The sequence below is a fragment of the Anabrus simplex genome, chromosome 2, assembly GCF_040414725.1.
Source record: "Anabrus simplex isolate iqAnaSimp1 chromosome 2, ASM4041472v1, whole genome shotgun sequence".
In the NCBI taxonomy this organism is placed as follows: Eukaryota; Metazoa; Arthropoda; class Insecta; order Orthoptera; family Tettigoniidae; genus Anabrus; species Anabrus simplex.
Window position 1 is genome coordinate 685231284 of NC_090266.1, and position 14088 is coordinate 685245371.

General features: G+C 36.1%; 1 protein-coding gene across 2 annotated transcripts in view; it reads right to left on the reverse strand.

Moving 5' to 3' along the window:
• Positions 1–315: 315 nt before the first annotated feature.
• The window catches only part of LOC136864372 (dual serine/threonine and tyrosine protein kinase), a 331375-nt gene continuing 317602 nt past the window's right edge, over positions 316–14088 (reverse strand). For both annotated transcript variants that reach the window (XM_067141287.2, XM_068226255.1), the window contains exon 14: positions 316–1722. In XM_067141287.2, coding sequence (XP_066997388.2) covers positions 1568–1722 — 155 coding nt within the window. In that variant the 3' untranslated portion in view covers positions 316–1567. The remainder of the gene's footprint in view (positions 1723–14088) is intronic.

Sequence of the window (14088 nt, forward strand, 5' to 3'; positions counted from 1 at the left end):
GCACACTTTTGTTCAACTCTGATGTAAAACTTCCATTGACGACTTTGGATCCCTTTCCGCGCAATGGACAACATATTACGAATTCTTCATCACGAGTCTAAAATACGAAAACCTTTAGTTTGGTGCTTATAACTTAAACCACAAAACTGCCAGTTTTAGGCAGAGTCAAAACAGGACATTTTGTCCATTTAAACCTGGGAGTATGTTTTACAATGTTGTGAAAGAAATTCTTGAACTTATGTCTGGAAACTTTTAGGACAATCTGTACATCATATCATACACATCTTCCTTACTATCAAACTATACTGCAAAACATTCACACATTCAAATTTTATTAAAAAATAATCACAAGTCTCAAGAAAATATATTACTGTTCGTATTTCTATTGTCAAGTGAAAAAACAGTTTTTTGTTTTGTTTTGTTTTGTTTTGTTTTTTTGTACTCAATCTGAGAGCCAAGTTCTAATGATGCACAAATTCAAGTCAATGTTTCTACATAAATAAAGTTCACTTGCCTTCCCATCTCACCACAAACAGTAGAAATATTAAATACTTTCAAAAAACTACTATATATTAAGAACTATCAAGTCAGGCCGGAAGACTACAAATAAATGGATCAATACTGAATAAAAATTCAACCAAGTTAACTGGCTGTAGAAATTAACAGAAGGATTGTTATTTAACATAAATTTACAGTCTCTTTATGTTTCACTATCAAACACATTCATTCAAACTAAAATCAGATAATTCATCTTCTCACAATACAACCTGATAAATCAAAATGACTTATGTTCAGATTACTATCACCATCTTTTTTTCAGACTGTACTCTTGTCTGTTGTACAGTTCATATACTTTAATAGGACTAAAAATGAGAAAATATCACAAGAAAAATATCACTACACTGTTATCATGAAATAAACAGGAATATCTATTCTTGAGTGGAACATGATGATGATGATGATGATTGTGGGAAGACAGTAGATCTTGAAGAGGAGTTGCTTGCAAAAGAAAAATAGATGACCTACAATGAAAACTGGAGCTTTGTTAAATTAAGATTCAAGAACAGGCTGCATCTTTGGAATGACATGAAATATATGAGAAATATCAATCTGCACGTGAGGTAGCATCATTAGAGGATCTCATAATACTTCGAGATTCCAGAGATGTGACGATCTCTCCTCCAAGTCCAAGCACAAATCAAATAATGAAAATGACATACATGAAGAAGTGGCCACAAATGAATTTCCACATAACCTCAGGAAGCTGACAAACCAGAAAATGAAAGATCCATATCTGGATGCAAGCTGGCTGCAGGACATGTCAAGTGAGATTACTGCTGTGGCAATCAAAGAATACAGACTTCACATGCAACAACATGACAATGAATGTGAGAAGAGAGAAGATACTGAAAAGGAGTTGGTTACAAAGGTGCCACTTTTCCAGGAGAGCAAAGAGGAGCTGATGCTGCCTGTGTCCAAGAAAGCAGGAGAGAAATGCATCAGTCACTTGATCCCAGTGCCATAACGTATGTTGCAGACAGCACCTCGTGGCTGTCTGTATACAGTGTTATAAGGAAAAAGAAATAGATCTTTCCTTGATTGCCTCTAGTTGAAGCAAAACATAGCCAAGGAGTGGTCTCTTAGTTGGTTCAGCAGCCCAACAACTGTGCATGAGCTGCCAGCAGTCTTCGTCAAAGTATGGAAGCCTCTCCGGACGAATGCCTAGAAACAGAGAGAGGTTTTATTGTTCTCGGAAGTTAACTTGCATAACTATACCACAAAAATATTATCTTACTTTATCTCTGAAGTACAGTAAAATAAAAAAAAAAATAATAAAAAAAACTATACCGAAAGGTTATTTAATTGCAATGGTAAAGTAAATGTTAAATGTATACCAACACAATGCACACATTGTTCATGTTGTTTCTGAATATGCTGATGAATAAAGGGCACAAAAACTGACATCTTTTTGAATAATGCAGGAATATTTGTAGGTGGTTCATCTGTCTTGAAAACTGATTCAACATGACCCACATGTAAGTATGTGGGGCAGTGAGATGTGGGGAACAGGAAGGGTACATAAATGGAGTTCCACAAGAGTGTCGTTGCAGAAGGGTAAGTGACTCACCAATGTTGTGGGGACACGACTCGCCTGGAATACTGTAATTGGACTTGCTCATAACTTTCTATTAGATGCTAACTTGAATGTGGTAGATATGCAAATAATAATAATAATAATAATAATAATAATAATAATAATAATAATAATAATAATAATAATAATAATAATAATAATAATAATAATAATAATAATAATAATTGTACCGGGAGGTACACCCCTATCCCACGCATTCTAATTCTGCGCCTAATAGTACTCTCCTACTGATAAAAATGTGCAACTGATAATGTAATAAATTTGAACTTTTGTCTCAAGGTGTCACTACTAAAACCTAGGATCCTGCATGCACCCTGGTGCGAAGTGAAAGAACTTTTCTGAAGAAGTTTTGTATCTCTAGGTTTCTGGTAACTAAGTGATGTTCATTTATTTCTGGGTTGGCAATATTTCCCTCCTTTTCACCAGTTTTGAATGTAGCCAATCCCGAATTTTTGTAATTTATTTCTAACCTATCCTGTGTTTCTTCTCCATTTTGTATCAGCCAATAAAATTTATGTGGGTGTATCTTAATGATTCATGAAAGATCTCGAATCTTCCCTGAGGGTTTAAATACCGTGGCTTTTCACGCCTCTTGGCCACTTCATCGTATTTCTGAGAGTGCGGGTGTAAAGCAGGAGGCGGGTAGGCGCCTCTTTCATCAGACAGCAGTTCTCCGTCAAGGTAATGGCCACATAACATCTTTCTTTATTGCTTTCTTCGCCAGTTTAGCCCGAGGGGAAGGTCCGAATCTTTAAACATGTAACTTTAGTTTCTAAATGTAACCTGCTTCTGTCTAATGTAAAAACTTCAAAAGTCTTTAACTGTAAATCGGGGATAGAGAGTGCTTTACCCTCTCGAGTTCCCCTTCATTTTTGATTGGAGGTGACTACGTTTTCATAACCAATTTTCTATTCTTAATGTATTAACATTTTCTTTTACGAGTCACCTCCCTAGTGTGGGAATAGCCCCTGTTTAATCGGCCTAGTGCCCCTTAGGTTTTAACAAGTGTTCATGTAGGAGTGCAAGTACTCGCCTCCAGACATCTTATTATTTTGGGCCATTTTATTAACCTGTTCCTTTTCATAAAGGCACTTGTAGGTTGGGTACGAGATACCCCTGTTTCAAATTGTAAAATTGGGCCATAGAAGGCCAGAGTGTTGTAAATTTTTGATGTTGAGAATTTGAGAGCCTGATAGCTCTTTCCTTAAAATTTTGTACTTACAAGGTGTGCCTCTTGGAGGCTAGGTATGTTGTTGGTGGGAGCATGTGCTCCACGAACTTGGGGTTTTCTGCCCGTGAACCTTTGTACCTTCTTGTAACTGGGAGCAGTGAGCTCAAGAAATGCTAAGCGAGGGGCTGGAAGCCTGGATTACTAAATTTTGGATGTACTGACCTTGTAAAAACTTTGTCATGGTACCTGATATGTTATTGCAATCGCACCTAGTGAAAGATTGTTAATGTTTTGGTATTGTTAATTGTTAAATCTTGCTATGTTCGAAAATATAACCTTTATTGAAATTTTAATTCATCTTTCGGACTTGTAGTTAGACCCATTCCAGCCCGCAGCTTCTTTCACCTCTGCTGATCCACGGGTAACTTCCATGACATAAAACAAGTGAATGCTTGGAATATGATATTACAATAAATATTTTTTTTTTTTTTGCTAGGGGCTTTACGTCGCACCGACACAGATAGGTCTTATGGCGACGACGGGATAGGAAAGGCCTAGGAGTTGGAAGGAAGCGGCCGTGGCCTTAATTAAGGTACAGCCCCAGCATTTGCCTGGTGTGAAAATGGGAAACCACGGAAAACCATCTTCAGGGCTGCCGATAGTGGGATTCGAACCTACTATCTCCCGGATGCAAGCTCACAGCCGCGCGCCTCTACGCGCACGGCCAACTCGCCCGGTGATAAATATTTTATGTAAATATATACCTGTATATAAATTCTTAGTAAGGATTTACATATATTTTGTCCACCTGTTATATAAAATAAAATGTTACTACTTAAATTAAATGGCCTATCTAAACATTATCTAAGGACATGTTTCGACCTGTGTTAAGGTCATCTTCAGCTTCATGTTGATGTTGACCTTAGCACAGACTGGCGTCTGCTCAGAGATTATGTTCATTAGGGGAAGTGGCAGATGAGGTGAGGGCAGTATGTTGAAGGACGAGGAGTTGCACACGTATTGCGTGTTGCGACAAACTTGCTCGTTTGCTGATTCAGATCTCTTTCAATTATTATATGATGATGATTGTTGTTTAAAGGGGCCTAACATCAAGGTCATCGGCCCAATTATTGTATCAACAAGAATGTTAGTCTTCCTGAATTTCGTTGAGATTGTGAATGAGATTTGATTTTTGATCGAGGTTTCTGTGAATGTTTTCCAGAATGTTTAATAAAGTTCCCTTATTGGCTACGTGCAGGATATCTAAATCTTTATCTAAGGATGAAAATGAGCGACTGTAATTTGCTGCATTAAAAATATTCTTTATAACGGATTAGAAAACTATTCCTGGTCTGTCTGATGTAGCTTAAATTTCTTTATAAAAAGAAATCATGTTTGAACGCTAAATTGTACTATGCTCATTTGGTGACCCCTGTTTCTCTAGCCCCATTAGAACAGGATTTCTTCCAAAATCATTTGAATCAGAGAATATTTCAGATTATTTCAAAGCAGCATGACACCTTGAATTAAAAAATAAATAAAAACAGAAAATTTGAACGCCAATAAAATGGTACGTAACTTAGGTAACATTCACACTCCTCAACAAGAACAAGTCAACCATGTTTTCTATCCACAGTTATGAATCTTGCAAGTTTAAATTTAAGTAAGACTGAATTAGAGATTTTGAATAAGGAACTGAAACATAATTGGACAAACTCTTCCACCCAGAATCACATAATTAACAATACCATAGCGGAATCTGAATTGGCCATTAGCAAATTACCTATTGAAAAACAAGATGAAGTAAGATATGAAGTAAAGAAAAAATTACAGAACTTGTTCACAGTAAAACATTCTGGAAAACCTAACATCCCTATTAAACACATTTCAAAACTAAGAAAAAAAAAGAAAAAAAAAAAAAAATCAAAAATAACATGATGGTTACAAAGGCAGAAACAGGAAATACCATGGTCTTAATGAATGCGAATCATTATATCAGTAAAGCTGAACTTTTTTTTTTTTCAGTATGAGCTTTTTTCCATCATAACTAAAGATCCCACCAATAAAATTCAAAAGAACCATAGTGAATCTTGAACAATACTTTAACCCTTTCCAATACTCAACAAATTTCTGAACTTACTTTGATGAATCCCGAACTCCCTACTGCCAGAGCTTTGCCTAAAATTCATAAGATCAACGTTCCCATCAGGTCCATTATTAATTTTAAAAATAGTCCTACACATAATATTTCTCACTTCATACCGTACAAAAAATTTTGGCCATGCATCATGTTTTCTACTCTAGTAGAACTTCTGTTAAAAACTCTGTTGAATTTTGTAATATCACAAAGAAACTTAACTTAAATCCTCATCATACTATGCATTCCTTTGATATATGTATACCAACATTCCTACTGACGAAACTATCAAACTGCTCAAGGAAAATTTAAACAAATATAGTCATTTGGACGGTGTTGTGCATCAAGCAGCTATGCGTCAAATCTTAGTTTTGAGCAAAACACGTTCAAAAGTTTTGTTATTTAAAACCATCTTAGAAGAGAGATTTTAGTCAAAATAAATAAATGTTTTGTACAGTTAAGTAATGAGGTGCATGTAATGTGATTATTCAGAAGAAAACTCATTTAGTGCAATATTTTCCTTGTTTCCTCAAATTTAACTTACAAGGGGGCATTCCCTACTTGTCACCACCAATTTCGCTCAAATTTATAGAACATGCAGAGCTTGGCTAGAAATGAAAGTACCCAAAGTGGGAACTCCAGATGGCCAAGCGTATAGAAAATAAAAATAAAAATGTTGACGCGGCTCTCGCACCGTATAAGCCACTTACGTTAGTCCGCCCACCGAGCAGTGGTTGGCGTAGCGGTAAGAACTGGACTAGTAATTTGATAGTCGTGGGTTCGACTCCCTGCATGGAGATTATTTTTTCAATTTTTATATTATTCATTTATTTTAATTTATTTTATTTATTTGTATGCAAAAGGCATATAGGACATCATTTTTTTAATGAGCGCACAATTGTAGAAAATTTGGAGTTGCGAACTTTCCCGACGTGTTCAAACAGAAATAATTCTTTTTTCTCCCTTATTGGCTATCTCCCCTCCTTGGGGAATGTGCCATAAATGTGAATAGTCGTTTCGCTGTAAGATTCGTTTTCACCTGACAAGTGAAGGTTGCTCCTGGCGGCTGTACACAAACAATAGATTCTTGGCGCAGGTAGAAAAAAGCCTGACAATTGAAATCCCAATTTTTTACCTTTTCTATGCCTTTTCATAAATAAATAAATAAATAAATAAATAAATAAATAAATAAATAAATAAATAAATTATTCACCTCTTTGCTTAATTGGAAAATGAATAATATAAAAGTTGACAGAAAAAGCCAGTCTCCACACAGGGAGTTGAACCCACGACCATCAAATTACCAGTCTGAGCTCTTACTGCTACGCCAACAACTGCTCGGCATGCGCACTAACGTACGTGGCTTATACGGTGCGAGAGCCGCGTCAACATTTTTATTTTCTATACGCTTGGCCATCTGGAGTTCCCACTTCGGGTACTTTCATTTCTAGCCAAGCCCTGCATGTTCTATAAATTTGAGCGAAATCTGTGGTGACGAGTAGGGAATGCCCCCTTGTTAGCCGTATTTGCAGTTTGCGGACCGAAGGTACGATCAAGCGGCTAAGCTCCAAACTGTGGGGATTAACTTTTTGATGCTCAGGGATGGAACATTTAGTCATGCAACAACAAGTTAAGTGCCACTATGTGAGATTTTGTTGTTAAAAGCCATGAACTAGCAACAGAATATGAAGTTTTCAATACCTATTTCCATTTTACTATTTAAGAAATTCTCAGGAACGTGCAGGCAAATAAGTGTCAAACTTGTAAAACGAATAGCAGAAAAAGAAGGAAGTGATAGCATCTTTCCTAAATTCTGACTACCTAAACAGGAATTGAATCAACATCCTTCCAGGTACACCTTTACCACCTGTGCTAGCACACCTACTTCAAGGCCTCAGCAGATGGTTATAATTAATGATTAACTTAAAGAAACCTTTTGACCTTGATGTATATATTACATGAACTGCTTGGTGAAATTAAGTTACTTAAATCCAAACAGCCAACTATACACTTATAGCATGATACATTAAAAAACAAGCATGCACTAACCTTAATGCACTGTAGGCCCTATAGCAATAACTCGTACTACATACCTGTGATATATGGGAGGATGTTACAGAACGCCAAATACCACTTGGCAAATCAATTCTTTGAATAAGGTGGATACACGGTTGATGTATAATTTGTAACCCCGCATTATGATAGTGGTGCTTACAGTAGGTTTTTCTTCTGTTACAGCTGCTTAAATTCAAACAGAGCTCCACGAGTATACAAGTAGTTCGATCGACTCTTTAGACGATAGGTAATATCATTATTCTGTTGTGTTTTTCAATTTTCTCTTAGCAGATTGATGCATAACATCGTCCATTTGAGTAAACTAGGAATAGAAGAATTTTTTAATATTCTGAAGTTTGTCCTCAACAATAATTATTTTACATTTAATAATAAAATGTATCTGCAGAAAGAACTCCCCATGGGATTCCCTATTTCCGGAATTTTGGCAGAAATCTACGTAGATAATCTGAAAAAAACAGGATACTTAACAACATACAAGGAACATTCCACTGGTTGCAGATTATATTTTCACTATTACTGACCAACGTATCACCGATAGTAACCCCCCCCCCGAAAAACATACTACTTGTGAACTTTATATAAAATTTACAGTCAATTCAGATACTGATAGAACTCTAAACTTTCTTGACCGTAAAATTAAGAGAAGTGACAACCATCTCAAGTTTGAAATATTTAGGAAGACCATTCAGACAATAAATACTATCATCGGGATTTGCTCCGTCCTGGCACCCTTAAAAAGGCCACTTTTTATAGCATGATATACAGAGCTCTGAACATCCCTATGTCTAATGCCTATTGCTCATGGTAAAATGTTTCATTAAATTTGTTGTACAATTAATTTTATAAAAAATCGATGAAAATAAGTTGTGTTGCTCATGGTAAAATTATTTTATAAAATCGGTGGAAGCATCAGGATGGCCATCTATGAACTCACTTCTGAACTAAGATGTGTATGTTCTGCCATCTATCGATAAACTTTTAAACCAAGAGTCAGCTGTTCAACTTACAGTGTGTTTGAGAGTATGGCTCCAACAAACAAAGCAAAACTTGCTGCTTTAGCTGCAATTATATGTTGTACAGTGGTAAAAGGGAAGAAAAGGAATGCCAGGAAATGCTGGACTCGGGATTGGATAAAAAGAAGAGAAGAAGGTAGAGGACTGCTGTCCTTGGTTGGAAATTAGTTGAGGTTAGAAGATCAGCATTCATATAGAAATTCGGCGATTGTGTTTTCTGCCTCTCTTCTTGCATTTCTGTTGTGGTGAAGTGGCTTTTTAACTTCGTACAAACAAGGATATTTCTGGTATTCGTCAGTAAAACACTAACAGCTTCCTTACCCGGATCCTGCCATTTTAGAAAGAAGTCTTTGTTTACAATCGAGTTTCACAATCTTCTCACGACGTAGCGCCAGCATCATCGTGATGTCAGCTTCGCTGATTGGTTCGTTTCTTAAAATTAATTTTACGGAATAGAACATGTCCTATTTTATGAAACGTTTTATCAAAGATTTTATAAAACTTGAATTTGACCATGAGCAACATAAATTTTATAAAATTAAATTATTGTACAGAAAATTTTACCGTGAGCAACAGGCATAAGAAGGCTTACAAGAAAGAAATCAACATTATCTATACCTTAGCATGCAAGAATGGTTACAATATTAATTGTGTTGACAGAATTTTAAATAAGAAAAGAGTGAACTCATTACCACACTTAAAAAAGAGAAAGATTTTGTTTACATTTACTTTTAGTAGTAATAATAATATCTTTAAAAAACAAAACCTCAGCATCACTTTCAGAACCAATAACACCATCTCCAAACTTATTTGTAACATGAATACTCTTAATAAATCTAATAAATATACACAATAAGTTAATGTGTGCCGGGCTGAGTGGCTCAGACGGTTAAGGCACTGGCCTTCTGACCACAACTTGGCAGATTTGATCCTGGCTCAGTCCGGTGGTATTTGAAGGTGCTCATATACGACAGCCTCGTGTCGGTAGATTTACTGGCACCTCGGCATCTCCGAAGACCGTAGAAGTAGTTAGTGGGACGTAAAGCAAATAACATTATTATTATTAGTTAATGTGTAATCGTACAGACCGGGAGGAATTTTCTAATCCATTATAAAGAACATTTTAATGCATGCTTCTAATTAAATCGGCACTAACTTTAAACACAGCTAGACTGAAAATGATAAATATTTAAAACAAAATTAGTTTTTATTGTACAATGTTATGCTTTTTCTCTCCTATTAGTTTATTCTCATGTACTACTCTTTTATATATATACTAGCAAAATACCCGCGCTTCGCCACGGTATTATAATGAAGTTTATAATTGAATGTTTAACGTTTTATATATAATCTGCCGAAATTCGAGATCTAACTCGTTTTCTGAGAGAATCAACTAAAATTCGTAATCTGACTCGCTCTCTGAGAGATTATGGCAAAATTCCTCCCATTTTCAAATCTTTCTTTCCAGCAATCAATTTCCTACTTCCCGGGCTAGGTTCAGGTACTCCACCCGGTCAGTTGGGTCCCTAAATCTTTGCCATATTTTCCTATAAGCATTTTTAATATGGATCAAATCCTTGAGGAGATCCGGCGTGGTGTCGTCTTGGGTGCCTTGGCGGTACTGAACCCGCGGCCGGACTGCAATACCCGGCCAGAACCCGTTTCCAGCGTGGTCCGCACATTTTGACGACGGTCCAGAACATTATTATTATTATTATTATTATTATTATTATTATTATTATTATTGATGGGCCGGAACCTCTGCAGCCATTGTCATTGCTGACAATGTGACCAGCACCATTGTAACGCGTAGGCAAGTGCACGAATGATATACTTCCGTGCATTATTGACATTATTACAGAGGTGAACAATTGCACGGTCAATTTAATTCCAATCGTTTATTTCAAATGTGTTTACACTTTTATTTAGATGCCAGGAGAATCCACTGTACTCTAACTTTATGTTCTCCAAAGGAAAAGATATTTCTTGAAAACGAACCCAGAAAAGATTAATGATCAGAATAAGTACATTATGAACAGTAAAATCAATTGGTCTCAACTCCTTTTTTAACCCCACCGCCGTAAATACATTTATCCCCAGGCGTGTTTCCTTATGTTCCTTTCACACTCCCCCTTAAGTGAATTTCCTGTTAAAACGCTTGTTTCTTTAATAGTAAAGGAATCTTCTAAATACCAATTATCACGACTCTAACATCTTCAGTTTTTGAGATATGTGTCCTCATATAAGGAATTCAACTCCCTTTCACCCCCACCCCCCAAGATAATTTCCCCCCAAAACGCTTTTTTCCTTGTTTATAAAGGAGATCCAAATAGCAATTTTCAAGTCTGTAACATCTTTAGTTTTTATTAGAGGCAAGTATCCTCATACAATTAATTCAGTTAATTTTTCAATTCTTTCACCTCCCCACCCCCTTTATTGGTATTTCCGAGAATACATGTTCCTTTAATTTTAAACCAGATTCCAAATACCAATTTTCACCTCTAAAAAATCTTTCATTTTTGAGATAATAGTAACCTCACACAAATAATTCAAATAATTTTTCAATTTTCCTCCCCCCATAGGTGGATTTCCGAAAGCAAAAAAATACATATTCCTTTATTTTTAAAGGAGATCCCAAATACCAATTTTCAGGTCTGTAATATCTTCAGTTTCTGAGATATAAGTATCCTCATTAAAGGAATTCAGCCCTTTTTTCACCCTTCTTCACCCTTTGTATTGGGATTTTCCAACAAACAAACAAAAAATATGTGTCTCTTTATTTTTCAAGGAGATTCAAAATACCAATTTTTACATCTGTAAACTTTAAAAGTTTTGAGATATAGATACACACATTTTAAAAATTCACCCCCTTTTCATCCCCCATTAATTGGATTTTTCAAAAACAAAAAATACATGTTTCTTTATTTTCAAAGGAGATCCCAAATACAAACTTTCAGGTCCATAGTATCTTTAGTTTCTGAGGTATGAGTATCCTCATTATAGGCATTCAACCCCTTTTTCATCCCTCCTATTGGGATTTTCTGAAACAGCAAAATACCTGTTTCTTTATTTTTAAAGGAGATTCTAATCACCAATTTTTACGTCTATAAACTTTCAAAATTTTGAGATATAGATACACTCATTTCAAAAATTCACCCCCCTTTTCACCCTCCCCTGAAGTGGATTTTCGAGAAACAAAAAAATATGTATTTCTTTATTTTTAAAGGAGATCCCAAATACCAACTTTCAGGTCTATAATATTCTCAGTTTCTGAGATATAAGCATCCTCATTCAAGGCATTCAACCCCCTTTTTCACCCCTCCTATTGGGGTTTTCCGAAAACTAAAAAATATGTGTTTCCTTATTTTTAAAGAAGATTCTAAATACCAATTTTTACATTTGTAAACTTTTAAAGTTTTGAGTTATAGATACACTCATTTTAAAATGTCACCCCCCATTTCACCCCCTTAGCGAAAGAATATCCAAAAATCCTCACTTAGCGAGCACCTACATGTTAATATGAATGTATCCCCAGAATTTCATTTATTTATGTCCAGTAGTTATGGCTCGGCGATGATGAATCAGTCAGTCAGTCAGTCAGTCAGTCAGAACAAGTTAGTTTATATATATAGATATGCCTTATTTCTTGTACATTTAAGCTGAAGATGACCCTACGACAGGTCAAAACATGTCCTTATATATAGTATTTAGACGGGCCATTTAATATAAGTGGTAACATTTTATTGTGTTGAACAGGGGGTCAATATATACATAAATTCTTATTAAGAATTTATATATATTTAAGTCAATACAGAACCAAAGATGAAATTTATTACATGTAATAAATATTTTACCAATTATTGTGCTGTTACAGAAATCTATTCCTATAGAGAACCTAAAATATTTGTCCAGAATGAGTAAATTTATAATACCAATATAATTGGTCCATTATTGGACATTATAAATTTTCCAGCTAACTCATTCCTGCTGACAGCTTTTCGTCCCATTGTGCCAATGAGAGACTTTGTCCCATAGTGCACTGCTACTGCTGGTGGCCCTAAGTAGCCTACGCAGTGGCCTCTACAGTATGCACTAACCATGAATCTTGGTAGGGTAGTTACCAACTGATGAGCCCAAATTGGCACAATGGGGCGAAAAGCTGGCAACAGGAATGAGTTAGCTGAAAAATTTATAATGTTCAATAATGGACCAATTATATTGGTATTACAATTATTGTGCATCATAACAGCAGGCACCTCAGTCTAGGGTAGTGTGCCTGCCTCTTATCCGGAGGCCCCGGGTTCAATTCCAGCTAGGTCACAGGTTTTTACCTCGATGTGAGGGTTGGTTCAAGGTCCACTCTGCCTACGTGATCACAAATGAGAAGCTAACTGACAGTGAGGTTGGTAGTGGCCCCAGTCTAGAAAGCCCAGAATAATGGCCGAGAAGATTCCTCGTGCTGCTCATGCAACACTTCACAACCTGCAGGCCGTCAGACTGAGCAGTGGTCACTTTGTAGGCCAAGGGCCATTAGGGCTATTGCGCCAAGGATATTTCTGTGCACAGTAATAATACATTCCGACAAAATAATCTTAAATAATTGCCAAAATGAACTACATAAAACAAATAATGTGTGAGTGCATTGAGTATAATATGATGGCAGTTTTGAACAATTTTTGTTCAACTAGCTGATGTACCCGTGCTTCGCTACGGATATCTTAGAAAGACAGTCTTTGTGGTTTTCCCAACTGAAGTCAACATAGGTAATTACGACGTCGGTACCAATGTAGCAATTAAAAGTAATGTTATCATATAAAATACTCGATCAAACGAAAAACCGAACATTTTCTCACAGTACTAACGCCGCTGCCAATCTAACAGTCCAAAGTTCCAGTGCTGGAATGACCAGGTCGCAAACAGCCGTTCCTTAAATGTGCACACTGCTCATTCTAATCAGTGCCTCAGAGTAGGGACGGAATAGATGGAATGCTATGGTGAACCATTGTGTTATGTACCAGCAGTATCAGAAAGTGTATGAACCATGCTAAAGAAGAGAGAGATCTAACTCCCCAGCTACTTTCTGCCTATATTCAGGCAGGATGATATACTCTGTACGCAGCAGTAACCCCATCTATTGGATATGAGTGGCAGCAGAAAGCACAAAGCACATCACAACACAACAAACAATGGTCAATGTAATGTTATTGTTGATAAATTTTATGAGCTTTCTATATTGCAGGCCTTCACGTTTAGTTTCCTTCCAACTCTCTGATATTAGAGCATCTTATAAAATTATTTATAGCATAGGCTGTAGTTCCTCATTCCCCGACTTTACATACCGATTTTCATTAAAATCTGTTTACCCATTTTCTCATGACGGCGCTGATATGGAAGCAAATGGATCTACACTATGGAGGATAAAGTGAAGAAGATAAAAATAATGAAGTAACTAGTTAAAGTAAGATTCACATTATCACAATAGCACTGTCTGTTTGTTCTTTCATTGGCTTGCTTGTTTGCTTATTGGTAATATTTA